The 14858-nt window shown below is 40.2% G+C and overlaps 1 protein-coding gene across 2 annotated transcripts in view; it reads left to right on the top strand.

Moving 5' to 3' along the window:
• LOC132816868 (interleukin-5 receptor subunit alpha-like) overlaps positions 1–11379 on the top strand; it is a 66729-nt gene extending 55350 nt beyond the window's left edge. For both annotated transcript variants that reach the window (XM_060826856.1, XM_060826857.1), the window contains exons 10-11: positions 3669–3759; positions 10002–11379. In XM_060826856.1, the coding sequence (XP_060682839.1) occupies positions 3669–3759; positions 10002–10088 (178 nt within the window). In that variant the 3' untranslated portion in view covers positions 10089–11379. The remainder of the gene's footprint in view (positions 1–3668; positions 3760–10001) is intronic.
• Positions 11380–14858: the final 3479 nt, after the last annotated feature.

Below are 14858 nucleotides of genomic sequence, written 5' to 3'. Positions count from 1 at the left end.
CTGTTTTATATCTTTCCCCTCTCACCCTAAAACTATGCTCTCTAGTTCAGGACTCCCCCATCCCATGGAAAAGATTTTGTCTATTCATCCTATCTATGTCCCTCATGATTTTATAAACTTCTATAAAGTCACCCCTCAGCCTTTGACGCTCCATGGAAAACAGCCCCAACCTATTCAACCTCTCCCTATAGCTCAAATCCTTCAACCCTGGCAACATCATTGTAAATCTTTTCTGAATGTTTCAAGTTTCAAGACATCCTTCCAATAGGAAGGAGACCAGAATTGCATGCAATATTCCAAAAGTGGCCTAACCAATGTCCTGAACAGCCGCAACATGACGTCCTATCTCCTGTACTCAATACTCCTTCCAATAAAAGAAAGCATACCAAACACCTTCTTCACTATCCTATCTACCTGTGACTCCATTTTCAAGGAGCTATGAACAAGCACTCCAAGATCTCCAAGATCTCTTCAGCAACACTTCCTAGGACCTTACCATTAAGTGTGTAAGTCCTGCTAAGATTTGCTTTTCCAAAATGCAGCACCTTGCATTTATCCGAATTAAACTCCTTCTGCCACTTCTCAGCCCATTGGCTCATCTGATCAAGATCCCATTGTAATCTGAGGTAACCTTCTTCGCTGTCCACTACACCTCCAATTTTGGTGTCATCTGCAAACTTACTAATTGTGCCTCTGATGCTCACATCCAAATCATTTATATAAATGATGAAAAGTAATGGACCCAGCACTGATCCTTGTGGCACTCCACTGATCACAGGCCTCCAGTCTGAAAACCAACCCTCCACCATCAACCTTTATCTTCTACCTTTGAGCCAGTTCTGTATCTGAATGGCTAGTTGTTCCTGTATTCCATGAGATCTGGCCTTGCTAATCAGTCTCCCATGGGGAACCTTGTCGAACGCCTTACTGAAGAGCTTAAAATGTTTTCAATGCTTGCATTACCCACAAATTCAGAAATTAGCCCCTGCACTTTAAATGAAATGAATTATCAGAGGCAAGGGTCCCACAGTGACTCTGCGTGGGGAATTCTGCTGCAGGTATTGATCCAGTTTGAAAGATATGGATGCACTATTTTCCCAGCTCACTAGGGTAACACATTGGAAGTCAAGCTCCGTTATTTCTGGCATTGTCATGGGAGTTAATGATTGTAACAAAGTACGCAAAATTCCCAAATTGACCTGTGGTTTAGATGCAGCCTAACAGAAAACATGGACCAGGTTTCTATACTTAACCAGAACTCCTTTTTATTACAAATAACTAGATTCTAGTGACATGTAAACAGCTCTGAACCACTGCTGTATAACACTTTCAGTTAAAAATTTCATCCCACCTTTAAGACTCCCCTGACACACTCATTCAGGCAAACAAAAAATATTGGTGTTATGGGTGGATGGAAAAACTGGGAAATCAGCTCAATGGTCCCTGTCGACATGGTTCACCAAGCTGATCCTCTTGACTTTGCCAGGACTTGCTGCTTCCCAATCCCTGTCCTTACTTTTCACTTATTGGGCTGAAGATATATATATCTCAGGCTGGTCAGATGGGCTGAACTGAAGCAAATAGAATTTAACTTTGAAAACTCCACAGCAATGCATTTTTGGAGGACTCTGAAGACAAGGGAGTATATGCTGCATGGTAGATCCCTTGGAAGTGCAAATGGACCTTGGTTCCATAGATTATTGGAGGCAGCAAGATGGCTGCATTTGGTGGTTAAGAAGGCATATGAGATACTCACCTTTATTAGTCAAGGCACTGAATACAAGGGCAATGAGGTTATGATGGAACTGTATATACCATTAGTTATGTCACAGCTGGAGTACTGTGTGCAGTTTGGTCAAAACACTACAAGAAGCATATAATTGCACTGGATAAGATTCAAAGGAGATCCATCAGGATGTTGCCTGAGTTGGAGAAATTCAGCTGTAAAATGAGACTAGACACACTGCGTCTGTTTTCATTAGAGCAGAGAAGACTGACGGTGATCTGATTGAGGTATACAAAGTTCTGAGGAGCACCGACCGGGTAGATAGGGAGAAACCTTTCCCCTTATTAGACTGGTCAATAACCAAGTGTTACAGTCGGAAGCAGGAGGTTTGTTAGGGATTTGAGGAATACTTTTCACCCAGAAGCCCGTGTTGCCAATTTTTACTCTGACCCCGCCCCCCCTCTTCTGAATGTGCTCACTTGGTCTTGGCTCCAGTCTCCTCTGCAGCCTCAGCTAAGTCATAATGAACAAGATGGTGGGTTGTTGCAAATTGCTAAACTGAAGCATCATACTTGAGTCCTTTTTACATTTTGCATGGGTAACGTATAAAAGGGATATGTATCTGGCTGTCAATTGTGACAGTCTTGGCCGTTATTCCATTTCATCAAACCAGGGTCACTGTGATATCTAATGGGATAATAACCTGAACTAAACCCCCAACTCAGAAAACACTGCACTTAGAGAAATAAAAGAAGTCGAGGAAGGAGAGGCAGTTGCACTGTGATAATGTCACTGACCCAATATTCTGGACCTAGGTTTAAATCCTATCATGGAAGATAGTGAAATTCGAGTTTAGGAAATAACTAGCCACATGGTGGCCATGTTATAAGAACATCTGGTTTACTAATGTTCAATAGAGAAAGAAATCCATAATCCTTTCATGGTCTGGCCTATATGTGACTCCAAACCCAGCAGAAATATGATTGACAGTAAACAGCCTTCTGGACAATTAATGGTGGACAATAATTGCTGCCCCAGTCAATGTCACCCTCATCCTGTGAACTAATTGCAACAAGGAGCAGTAATAGGCTATTTGACTATCAACAATGAGGAAGTGAGGACCGCAGATGCTGGAGATCAGAGTCGAGAGTGTGGTGCTGGAAAAGCACAGCAGGTCAGGCAGCATCCAAGGAGCATGAAAATCAATGTTTTGGGCATTAGCTCTGCATCAAGAATCATTTAGAAATAATTCTCTTTCAGCATGCATTATGAATTGCCAATCTTTTACAAGTAGTAGCTTTCAATTTTGAGTGGAAAGTGCAAGCTGCTACAAACATTGATTCTCCTGCTCCTAGGCTGCTGCCTGACCTGCTGTGCTTTCCCAGCACCACACTCTCAACTATTTGACTATAAAACCTGCTTTCCCACTTAATATACGAATGGCTGGTCCTCTATCTCAACAGCAGATTCTTACCCTATGCTTTTGTGTATCGAAACATCTTCCTTCCTCTCTTTCTCCCTTCCTTCTGTCCTTCCTTTCTTCCTTTCTATCTTTGTTTCTTTTTTTTCTTTCTTTCTCTCTATCATTCTTCAAATAATTTACAATGGTGAAACTAATGTAAAGTCTTTTCTTATTGGAGTAATGTATAAATCCCATCACTTTAACTTGCATTTTGAATTTGTGTTCATGAACGAAAGGTCCATCTTGACTTTGTGAGATAGCAAAAATGAGTGTATGTGAATTGGCAGCTCATTTCACATCTTTCCCATTGACTTCATTGAAAATAGTAAATGGAGAGATCAGAAATGGGCTGCCAACCTGATAGCACATATTTTCTCTGTTATCGTACAAAGTTGTGATCTACCACAAAACTCAAGTGTATTTAAATGCAAAATAATGTGAAGCTAATGTGGATTAATCTAATACATTGAACATGCTTAGGTACAGAGTCCTGGAAGTTGCATTCAAACCAATTCCCAATCCTCAAAAGAAGTTCAAAGCATTGTTTGAAGAATACAATGGAGATTTCCAAGTAGGTGGTGCTAATGTGACGCTATATGCCTCATGGCCAAATTTTCCAAGATTAGTTGCTTGAGTATTTTGAGGTAATGTTGCACTTTGTGTTTTGCCTTCAAGTGAAATATCTTTAGTTTTAGAAATAATTATCTTCAGGCATGCATTATAAATTGTCAATCTTTTACAAGTAGTAGCTTTCAATTTTGAGTGAAAGTACAAGCTGCTACAAGTTATCACTCTGTGTTTCAACTGGGAATTAATATTGAGACTATCTGCAATGTCAGAAATCCCCAGGGTTCAAACAGTTTGCTACCCAGCAAAACAGAAATAACACGATTGGAGGTGGAGTGTTTAGGGGTCAAATGTTTATTTTTGCTGTATGGGTGGCAATCTGTCACCCACGCGATAGAGATCTTGCAAAAATTGCATAAAGACTAGAGGCAGGAATAGGCCACTTGGCGATTGAAGCCTGCTGTGTCATTCAACATGATAAAGTGGTGAAGCAGAAAATGAAACATTGTTCTTCGAGCTTGCATAGTGCTTCATTGGAACATTGCCCAGGACAGAAGTGTCAGTCGTAGCAATGCCTAGCAACTGGGAGGTTAGGGTCATTCCTGCAGGCAGACTGGAGGTGTTCTATAAAGCAGTCACCTTGTCTGCATTTGGTCTCGTCAATACAAAAGAAACCCCATTGTAATCATTGAATGCAGTAGACTAGATTGTAAGACGTATAAGTGAAATGTTGCTTCACCTGGTTGGTCTTTAAGGAGAGAATGAGGAAATGAATAGGCAAGTCTTACGCTTTGTACGATTACATGGGGAAGGTCCCATGCGGGAGTGATTGGAGTGATGGAGGAGTGGACCAGAAGGTTACAGAATGAATAGTCCCCGTGGAATGCAGGGGGTGGGGATGTGAGGATGTCTTTCATGATGGCATCCCACTGGAGGCTGTGAGATACAAAGGATGATCCTCTGAATGTGGAGGCTAGTGGGGTAAAAAGTAAGGATAAGCAGAAAACCCGATCATTATTCTGGACAGGAGTGGAAGAGTTGAGGGCAGAGGTGTAGGAGATGGGTCAAACATGGCTGAGGGCCCTGTCAGCCACAATTGGAGAGGGGGGAGTGTGGAATATCTTGATTGAGAAAAAGGGAAGCCATGTTTGAGCCAGACTGGTGGAAGGTGTCGTCATCAGACCTGATACAATGGAGATGGAGAGACTGGGAAAAGCGAATGGAATCCTTGCAGGAAGGGGGCGTGAGGAGGTGTAATAAAAGTAACTGTGGAGTCAGTGGGCTTGTGATGGATACTGGTCGACAGCCTATCCTCAGAAACGAAAACAGTGAAGTCAAGGAAGGGAAGGCCCGAGTCAGTGATGGACCACACGATGGTGAGAGGAGGGTCAAAATTGGAAGCAAAACTGATTAAGTTTTCCAATTCCAAATGGTGAGGCAGGAAACAGCCCAGAAGAAATTATCAATGTATGGGAAAAAGTGTTGTCGGTGGGGATTAGGAGTAGAACAAGGAATGTTTGAAGTGGCAGAGTGGCTATGACCCTGAAGCAGAAATCCCGAGGGCTCGAGGCAATGCTATGTAACACGATTTGGACTCACCATGGCAGGTAGTAAAATTTGAATTCAATAAAAATGTGAATTAAAAAGATAAGCTCCTGGCGACCATGCAACCAACTGTCGATCGTTAGAAAACCCATCAATTTAAAAATGCCCCTTTGAGAGAAAATCTGCCATCTTTCCTTAGCTACATGTGACTCCTGAATCTCAGCTCTGTGGTTGAATCTAAACTGTCCACTGAAATGGCTGAGAGCAAAGCGTTCAGTTCAAAGGTAGTTAGGGATGAGCAATAATTGCCAGCCTTGCCAGTGTCACCCACATCTCATGGACATATTTATTTAAATATTAGTGATGGCCTACAAATGCTCACATCCCACAAGAGAATATTTTTTAAAAAGGTAAATGTAATTCAAAATATTTGCAATGCAAAAGAAGTGCATAATTGAGATACTGCCTTAGAACACAGATAAAGCAGTGTGCTCAGTTTTGGGCTCCACACTTTGAGAAAAATATTAAGGCAAAAACAGAGAAGGAACCTACCTGAAAGGCAGCAAACATGAAGAAACTGCAATGATGTAGAAAAACTGGAGAAGCTTTGATTGCTGTACTAAGGTTTGGATTTTATTGTCACATGTACTCAAGTGTGGAAGTACAGGAGTACAGTGAAAAGTGTATAATGTCTCCACACATAGCACCATCTTAGGTACAATGGCACCAGATACAATGTACAAAAGAAACAAAGTAGAGACATAAAGAAATAAAGTAATAGCTAACATTAAAATCCTTCTGAATATAAACAAGAAAAATAAAGGAATAGAGTTAAAAGTTTTGATGAATCCTCTGCTTAGCTTGATCTCTGGGAGACCTCAGTTGCCTGTTCTCCACATCACTGCCACAGATACCCACCAGAGCAGAAAATTTTAAGAACTGATTTAATCCAGATGTTTAAAATCATAGAAGGGTTTTAATAAAGTAAATAAGGAGAAACTGTTTCTATTGGCAGAAGGCATGGTAAGCAGAGAATACAGATTTAAAGTATTAATAGAGTCATAGAGATGTACAGCATGGAAACAGACCCTTCGGTCCAGCTCATCCATGCCAACCAGATATCCCAACCCAATCTAGTCTCATGAGCCAGCACCCAGTTCATATCCCTCCAAACCCTTCCTGTTCATAAACCCATCCAGCTGCCTTTTAAATGTTGCAATTGTACCAGCCTCCACCACTTCCTGTGGCAGTTCATTCCACACACGCACCACCCTCTGCGTAAAAAAGGTGCCCCTTCAGTCTCTATTATATCTTTCCCCTCTCATCCTAAACTATGCCCTCTAGGTCTGGACTCCCCCACCACAGGGAAAAGACCTTGTCTATTTACCCTATCCATGCCCTTCATGATTTTATAAACCTCTGTAAGGTCACCCCTCAGCCTCCAACACTTCAGGAAAAACAGCCCTAGCCTGTTAAACCTCTCCCAATAGCTCAAATCCTCCAACCCTGACAACACCCTTGTAAATCTTTTCTGAACCCTTTCAAGTTTCACAACATCCTTCCGATAGGAAGGAGACAAGAGTTGCATGCAATATTCCAACAGTGGCCTAACCAATGTCTCGTACAGCTGCAACTCGACCTACACAAATCTTGTACTCAATGCTCTGACCAATAAAGGAAAACATATTAACTGCCTGCTTCATTATCATATTTACCCGTGTCTCTACTTTCAAGGAGCTATGTATCTGCACTCCAAGGTCTCTTTGTTCAGCAACACTCCCTAGGACCTTACCATTAAGTGTACAAGTCCTGCTAAGATTTGCTTTCCCAAAATGCAGCACTCTGCGTTTATCTAAATTAAAGTCCATCTGCCACTTCTCAATCATAGGTCCATCTGATCAAGATCCCATAGTAATCTGACATAATCTTCTTCGCTGTTCACTACACCTCCAAGTTTGGTGAAAGAACCAGAGCAAACAGCCGCAAGTATTTTAACCTGGTTGTGTAACCTGAAGAGAGCCTAAAAATCCATTCTGTAGTAACATTCAGAACAGCCTTAGCTAAATACTTCAAGGAAAACAATTACAGAGCTCAAGAAAAAGAATAGGTTACTGGAACATTGCGAAACTTGCTCAGTCACTTTGACTTCAATGGTGGGGAACTTTCTAGAAATGATGATTCAGGGCAAAAGAAATTGCCTCTTGGGAGAACATAGGTGAATTTAAGGATATCCAGCATGGATTGGTTAAGGGTAAATGATGCTTAAGAAAATTTCTTGAGTTTTTTGAAGAGGTAACAGAAAGGGTAGGTGAGGGTTAATATACATAGAGATCCAAAAGGCATTTGATAAGGTTCCAGAGAAGTGACGTGTGAGTCAAGTTAGAGTTCATGCAATGAAAGGGACATTAGCAAAACAGATCAAATATTGGCTGAATGATAACAGTTACTGGTTGTTTTTCAGACTGGAGGAACATTCAAAGCAGGATTTCACAGGGATTGATGTTAGAAACTTTATCAAATAATTAATAATGTCTTTGAGTGTAATCTTCAAGGCACCATTTCAAAATTTGCAGACCATAAAAAACTTTGAAGCATTGCAAAATCCAAGGAAGATAGTGTTCAACTTTAAATCATAGAAAGATTGTTGGATTTGGCAGGCATGTGGCTGATGTAATTTAACACAATGGTGTGCAGGCAGGCAACATAAAGTTTCTGAAAGGACTATGGGAGCTCAGGAACCAGGTGTATGCATGCATAAATCACTGATGGTATGAGGACAGGTTGAGAGAGCTGTTAACAGAGACACAGAGAGTACAAAGCAAGGAAGTAATGTTAGGCCTGGATTAAACAAGGGAAGGGGACTGGTTTTCTCAGTTAGCTTTACAGTTTGTTTGCATGGGTTCAGTTCCTGCATTGGCTGAGATTGCCATGAAAGGCTTAACATCTCTCCTTGCCTGAGGCATGATGGCCTATCACCAGTTATCTCTCTCAAATGAGACAGTCTCCCTGTGGGTCAATGGTTCAACTTCAGCTGGAATATTGGTCCAAATATGGATATCCAAAAGGCATTTGGTAAAGTTCCAGAGAACTGACATATGAGTAAAGTTAGAGTTCATGCAACGAAAGGGACTTTCAGAAGACTCTGGAGGCATTAGAGAGAGGGGGAATTGAAGATTCATGAGAATGGTTCCAGAGATGACAAACTTCATTGGTATATAGATAAGATAGATCTTTCTTGAAGAAGGGAATGTTGGGAGGGGATTAGAGTGATGTATTCAAAACCATAAAGATTATTCAATTAATATAATTTAATAAGTAATTAGGAAACCTCATAGGATGTTATCATTATTTTCTGGAGAACTGATGACAAATGTGAGATTGTCCTTCAGTTATGAAGGGCATTGGTGAGATCATGCATGGAGTATGCCGTACGGTATTGGTCACTTTAATTACTAAAGGGTGCAAATGCTTTGAAAACAGTTTTGAGAGAGGTTCATTAGATTAATACCTGAAATGGGGTTGTGTTATGAATAAAATTTAAACAAGTTATGATTGTATCCATTAGAGATCAGAAGAGTAAAAGGCTACAGAATTGAAACATTTAAGATTCTGACTAGCCTTGTTGAGGCCAATCTGGAAAAGATATTTCCTTTGGACAAGTATCAGCATCTTTGTGTCACTGGTTAAAAATAACGTTTCATCCATTTAAGGCAGAGATGGGGAGAATTCTTTTTCTCAGAGTCGCAAGTCTTTGAGACTTTTTTCTCGAAAGGTGGTGAAAGCGGAATCACCAAGAATCTTACAGGTAGAATCATACAGTGTGGAAGTAGGCCATTCAGCCCAGCGGACCCATATCAACCCTCTGACGAACATCCCATCCAAACTCATACCCCTACCCTATCCCTGAATTTCGCATGGCCAATCCACCTGACCTGCATATCTTTGGAGTGTGAGAAGACACCCGAGCACCCGAAGGAAACCCATGACACACGGGGAGAATGTGCAAACTCTATACAGTGGCCTGAGGCTGGAATCAAACCAATGTCCCTGGTGCTGTGAGGCAGTAATGTTAACCACTGAGCCACCATGTAGAGGTAGTTGATTCCTGATAAAGAAGAAAGGGATAAAACGTTATTGGAGGTAGATGGGGATGTGGGGTAATCAGAATTTAATTGAAAAATAGTGCAGGGTTGAGGAACTGAGTAGCATATGTCTGCTCCTAATTTGAAAGTTTGTTTGCATGTACTGGACAGGGTAGATGGGGAGAAACTACTCACGTTCAGTTAGCTCAGATTTACATAGCAATTGGCACAGATTTAGAATGCAATACCTCACTGGTTCTGTTGAGGGGCCAAGACCGAGTTAGACTATCATCAAAGAAGGAAAAATGTGCTGGGCTTGATTTCTCTACCTCCTGATGCTGCCGAACCTGCTGCGTATTTCTAGCCTCCTGCCTGTCTACCTTGGGCTACAGGGAGAAGGCAAGGAATATTATTTTGAATGTTACAGAGAGACAGCACAGACACAGTGGGCCAAACTGTGACCTTCTGAACTATCACCATGACATGACTCAAAAGGCCAGAACAGACATGATAGATGGCATGACCTACTTTTGTAAAATGTCAGTGTACGATGCTATGAAAACTAACACAAAAGCAAAAACCTTTCATACTAAAGTCAGCCTTTTCTTTTCCTTAACAGAATTGGATGAACTGTCAGTTACCAGTCTCAGAGCTTGATGAATGCCATCCAGTTGCCATTGAAGAAAGTCCCCAAACTGAAGCATAAAATAAAGAACTTGCACCACCACCACTCCATACATCTGGCAAACTGACATAATCATGTTTGCATTAATGCTTAATTTCTCCCTTCACGTATCTATTACGTGTAAACTGTGAATTATTGCCATTCAAGAGTCAAGGGCTCATATTAGTTCAAGAACAATGGCATTGAGCAGAAATATTGCATTGAATTTACTTGGCACCATGGTAGTGGATAATGGTGATTGGGCTGGAAAAATAGCGAGGAAAAATAGGATGATGAAGTTATGGGGAAAGCCAAAGAAATCTTTTGGTTGCTGGCGCTCTGGAGATGAAAATCCAATTCACATCTTTCAAGGCTGCAGGCTGGGGTGATTTTAATGAATACATCAATATTTTGTCAGAGCAGCCAGCAACCACCCCACCTACCCTGAAAGAAAAAATAAACACAAATAAACTGCAGGTTCTGGAAATCTGAAACTAAAACTGCAATTGTTGGAGAAACTGTGCAGATCTGGCAGCATCTGTGGAGAGAAAACAGAGTCAAGATTTGAGGTCCATTCTGAAGAGAGGTCATTGAATCAGAAAACATTGACTGTTCTCCCTCCATAGATGCTGCCAGGCCTGTTGAGTTTCTCAGCAATTTCTGCTTTTGGCCCCATCTACCCTGTTCAGTTGAAGCTCAATTGAGACCTGTAGGTCTATCAATGAGCTAAAGGTGATTTGAGATTTTGGCAGCGAATGTCATAATCAAGGCCTATTGGATTTAACTGAGGAGTTTCCCTTCTATGGTGATATATACTGTGATGATCCAATGGCTTTAAGAGATGTATTTTGTCCTTTTGTTTATAAAGAGAGGTTGAGATAGATATGGATAGCTAACTCTTCCAAACCAGTAAGGTGAACAGCTTGTGAGGCCCTTTTAATGTGAGAACAATAGAAGCAGCCTGAATGGTTGGTGGAGTCAGGCTCCCAAAGCACCAGGGTTTTAAACAGTTGTTGGGGTTGGACATTGGCTGTGGAAGCTGCTTTATTTTTCTCTATCACAACAATAAGCTGGCATTCTCTCTCTCTTCCAGAATTTTCTCCTGATGTTCTTTCTTCCTAGACTAAAGAAACATTGCATGCAAATCAATCCATTTTACTGAAGATGCTAAGGCTGTGTTTGTGGAATATGACTATATAGGGACAGTTGCTGTTTAATAGTCAAGTCACCTATTATTCTACTATGTTTTCCAAAAGGGTTAACGTTATCCCAGTTCTTTTTTCTTTTGTTTATATTTTAATTAGGGATAAAAATAAAGTGTGTTTTGCCTGAACCTGAGTAGCGTGATCAATTGAATTACATCTGGAACACCGCACCTTATACTTTCCTTGAAATAAGACAATGAAGGGTGTTGAGACTGGTCTACAACAAATGGGGGGCTCTTATCTGGATCAAAATCTCTGTGTCCAGTTTGGGTTTAAGATTACTGGACTCAAAGTGAGTATTGGTGTTCTTTTGTTTTCATTCAGTTAGTTTAAACAGAGGGTGACTTGTGTAGTAATGGCTTTTTAGTCTCTTGTTTCCTGCGGGTGGAAGATGTCACTTTGGGTAGTTTACAGGAAATGAGCAAAGCAAAACTTTTACAACTGCCCAAGCAAGCTGCAGTTGGAGTTGACTGTATCCGTGAGGAAAGGGGAGATAATTGCAGCAATACTCAACATTTACAAATGCCAGGAATGCATTCAGAATCATTGGAAATAGCTAAACTTTGATTGCAAATGAGGCAGCTTGAATTTGAGGCAACGGTGAGGGAAAAGGGAGAGAAAAGGAACCATAACAGTTTGAATTACGATTAAAAAAAGGAGGAAAAAGAACAGGAAAGAATGACCCTGGCAGAACAAAAACCAAAGGGAAGATTAGGCCCAGCAGAACTAAAAGAAAAAGAAAAGATAGCCCTAGCAGAAAAAAAAGGGAGAAACAGAGAGAAAAGAAGAAGACAGAGTAGACAGGGAGAAAAAGAGAGTTTTTGAATTTCAGAAGTTGGCATTAAAAGAGGAAAGTCGATTTAAAATGGTGGAGGCGAAGGTAGAAAGTAGGAGTATGATGAGACAGTGAGGATGGGCAAACGCAAAGTCAAAAGCTTTGTGAAGACCTGTTTAAATATATTCAAGTGTTACCAACATTTGATGAGAAGGATGTGGAGGCTTTTCTCATATCATTTGAGAAAATGGATAAACAAATGAAATGTCTGCTGACCATGTGGGTATTGTTAATTCAAACAAAATTTGCAGGTGGAGCTAGCGAGATATTTGCATCACTATCAGAGGAGGTATCCGAGGGAGAATGATAAGGTGAAAAAAGACATTTTTATGTGCATATGAGCTTGTGCCAGAAGCCTACAGACAATGTTTTAGGAATCTGAAGAGGGAGCCTGGTCAAACGTACTTAGAGTTCGAATAAATCAAACAAAGTAACTTTGACTGCTGGATTAGGGCTTTGAAAATACGGTACTCTTAGAAAGATGATTGTTTTGGAGGAGTTCAAAAATTCACTTCCTGAAGTAATGAGAACTCATGTGGAAGAGCAGAAAATTAAAACTGCAAGTTTAGCAGCAGAAATGGCTGATGGTTATGTGTTCGTCCAAATCAAAGTTTGGCTTCTAACATCAATTTCAATCTGTAAGGAATAGAAATCAGGGAAAAGAGGAATCCTCAGATAGTAAGGGAAAAGCTGATCTCATTGAAGGTAATGAAGACAGTTTACCACAGATTAAAAAGGAAACCCATGAAGGGAAGAGAGAAACAAAAAAGTTCAGATGTTTTCAGTGTAAGAACATAGAACACGTGAAGTCTCAGTGTTGGTGGTTCAAGAAAAGCACTGGGGAAGCAAATGTGGTCAAACAGGATAAGCCAGTGAGTTTGTTGAAGTGATAAAGGGGATTCAAGCAGAAGCTAAAAAGCTGAAAAAGGAAGTATAGTCTGGTCAGGGATTAGTTAATAAGAAAGTGCCAGACCTCTTCAAAGAATTTACCTGGTTTACTTATGTGTAAAAGGAGGAGTAGGTAAAGAAATTAAAATTTTAAGAGGTGCAGAAGCAAGTCAATCTTTGATGGCAAAAGAGGAGGACGTATGTGCATTAGAAGGAGTATTGCTAGAAAAGGTGGTAATATGTGGAATTCATGGTGAGAAGAGCTGTGTTCCATTGTATAAGGTGAGGTTGGACACTCCAGTGAAAAGTGGTGAAATGGTTGTAGAAGTAATAGAGAAATTCTGTGTCCTGGAGATATAGTTTATCTTCAGGAATGATATAACTGGATCACAGGTGGGAGTGATGTCTATTGTAGTTTAAAAGCCAGTGGAAAGTTAGACAACTGAAGAGTTACAGGAAGTATGTCATGGGATTTTTCCTGACTGTGCAGTAATGAGGTCACAAAGTCACAGGTTGAAACAGGAAGAGAAATCAAAGAGTAAAGATAAGGAAGTTGAAGTTCAATTATCAGAAACTACATTTGATCAAATAGTTGAGAGAAAATAAAACAAAAAAGGTGGAGGACAAAGTGGATTTTTAAATTCAGAGAGAGTGGTTGAATTACAACAAGTAGAAGAAAAAATAAAGCAGAGTGTCAACGAGCATACACAGAAGAGGAATCTGATTGTATCCCAGAAAGTTGCAAATCTTAAAAATAAACTATTGATGAGGAAATAGAGACTATTACATATGCAGTCAAATGAAAAATTGGCAGAAGTCCAGCAAGTTGTATTACTGGTGGATTATAAAAAGGAGGTGTTGCAGGTAGCACCTGAGGTAGCAGTAAGAGGTTATTTGGAAGTAAGGAATTGGCCTGGACTGCATAGGAATGTGGTTGAATTTTGCCACACATGTCACACATGTCAAGTAATAAGAAAACTTCAGGCAGTGATAAAACCAGCCCCCTTAATACCTATTCAGCATTGAAGGAACGTTTCACAAGAGAGTCTTAATTGATTGTGTGGGGCCCCTCCCTAAAACAAAAAGTGGGAATCAATATTTGTTGACCACAATAGATGTGCCAATTAGATTTCCAGAGGCCACTCCATTACGCAATATAATGGCTAAAAGGATTGTAGAAGAGTTACTCAAATGTTTTACAAGATATAAATTACCCACAGAATGCAATCAGATCAAGGGTCAAATTTTACATCAAAATTATTGGATGGCTTAGGAATAAAACAATTTAAATCAACTACATGCCATCCAAAATTGCAAGGAGCATTAGATATTGGCATCATACTTTAAATACTATGTTGGAGATTTATAGTCAAGACTATCCAGAGGATTAGGAGAAAGGAATTCCATCTGTACGTTTTGCAATTATGCATTTACCAAACAAATCAACTAAATTCAATCAATTTGAATGAGAAGACCACTGAAATTAATTAAAGAAAAGATGGTAAGTCAGAGTTCATAAATCATTTCTTTGGACTAATGTGTCAAATTTCAGGGAAAAATTAAACAGAATGAGTGAGTTAGCTTGACAACATTTCAAACTAGCACAGCAGCAGAAACAGACAATAAATCCAAACTTTGTGGTTTCTTTAGACAAGATAATGTGTTATTTTTACTCCCAGTGATGGTGACCCTTTAAAAGCAAGGTTAAGTGGGCCTTATTAATTCAAACAGATATTGAGTGTAGTTGCTCCACTGATTGGTTGTCAGTCAGTGCATAAGATTTCAGTCTACGGAAGAATGCCAGAAGACATTTGACAGTCAGAAAGCTGTAATAATCACTTCCCCAGTTTGGCCACAACTAGTTATGCAAAGCCATTCAAAGTG

The sequence above is a fragment of the Hemiscyllium ocellatum genome, chromosome 6 (genome assembly GCF_020745735.1).
Source record: "Hemiscyllium ocellatum isolate sHemOce1 chromosome 6, sHemOce1.pat.X.cur, whole genome shotgun sequence".
NCBI lineage: Eukaryota > Metazoa > Chordata > Chondrichthyes > Orectolobiformes > Hemiscylliidae > Hemiscyllium > Hemiscyllium ocellatum.
The sequence above is the reverse complement of the archived record's forward strand: the minus strand, read 5'-3'. Positions and strand labels throughout refer to the sequence as shown.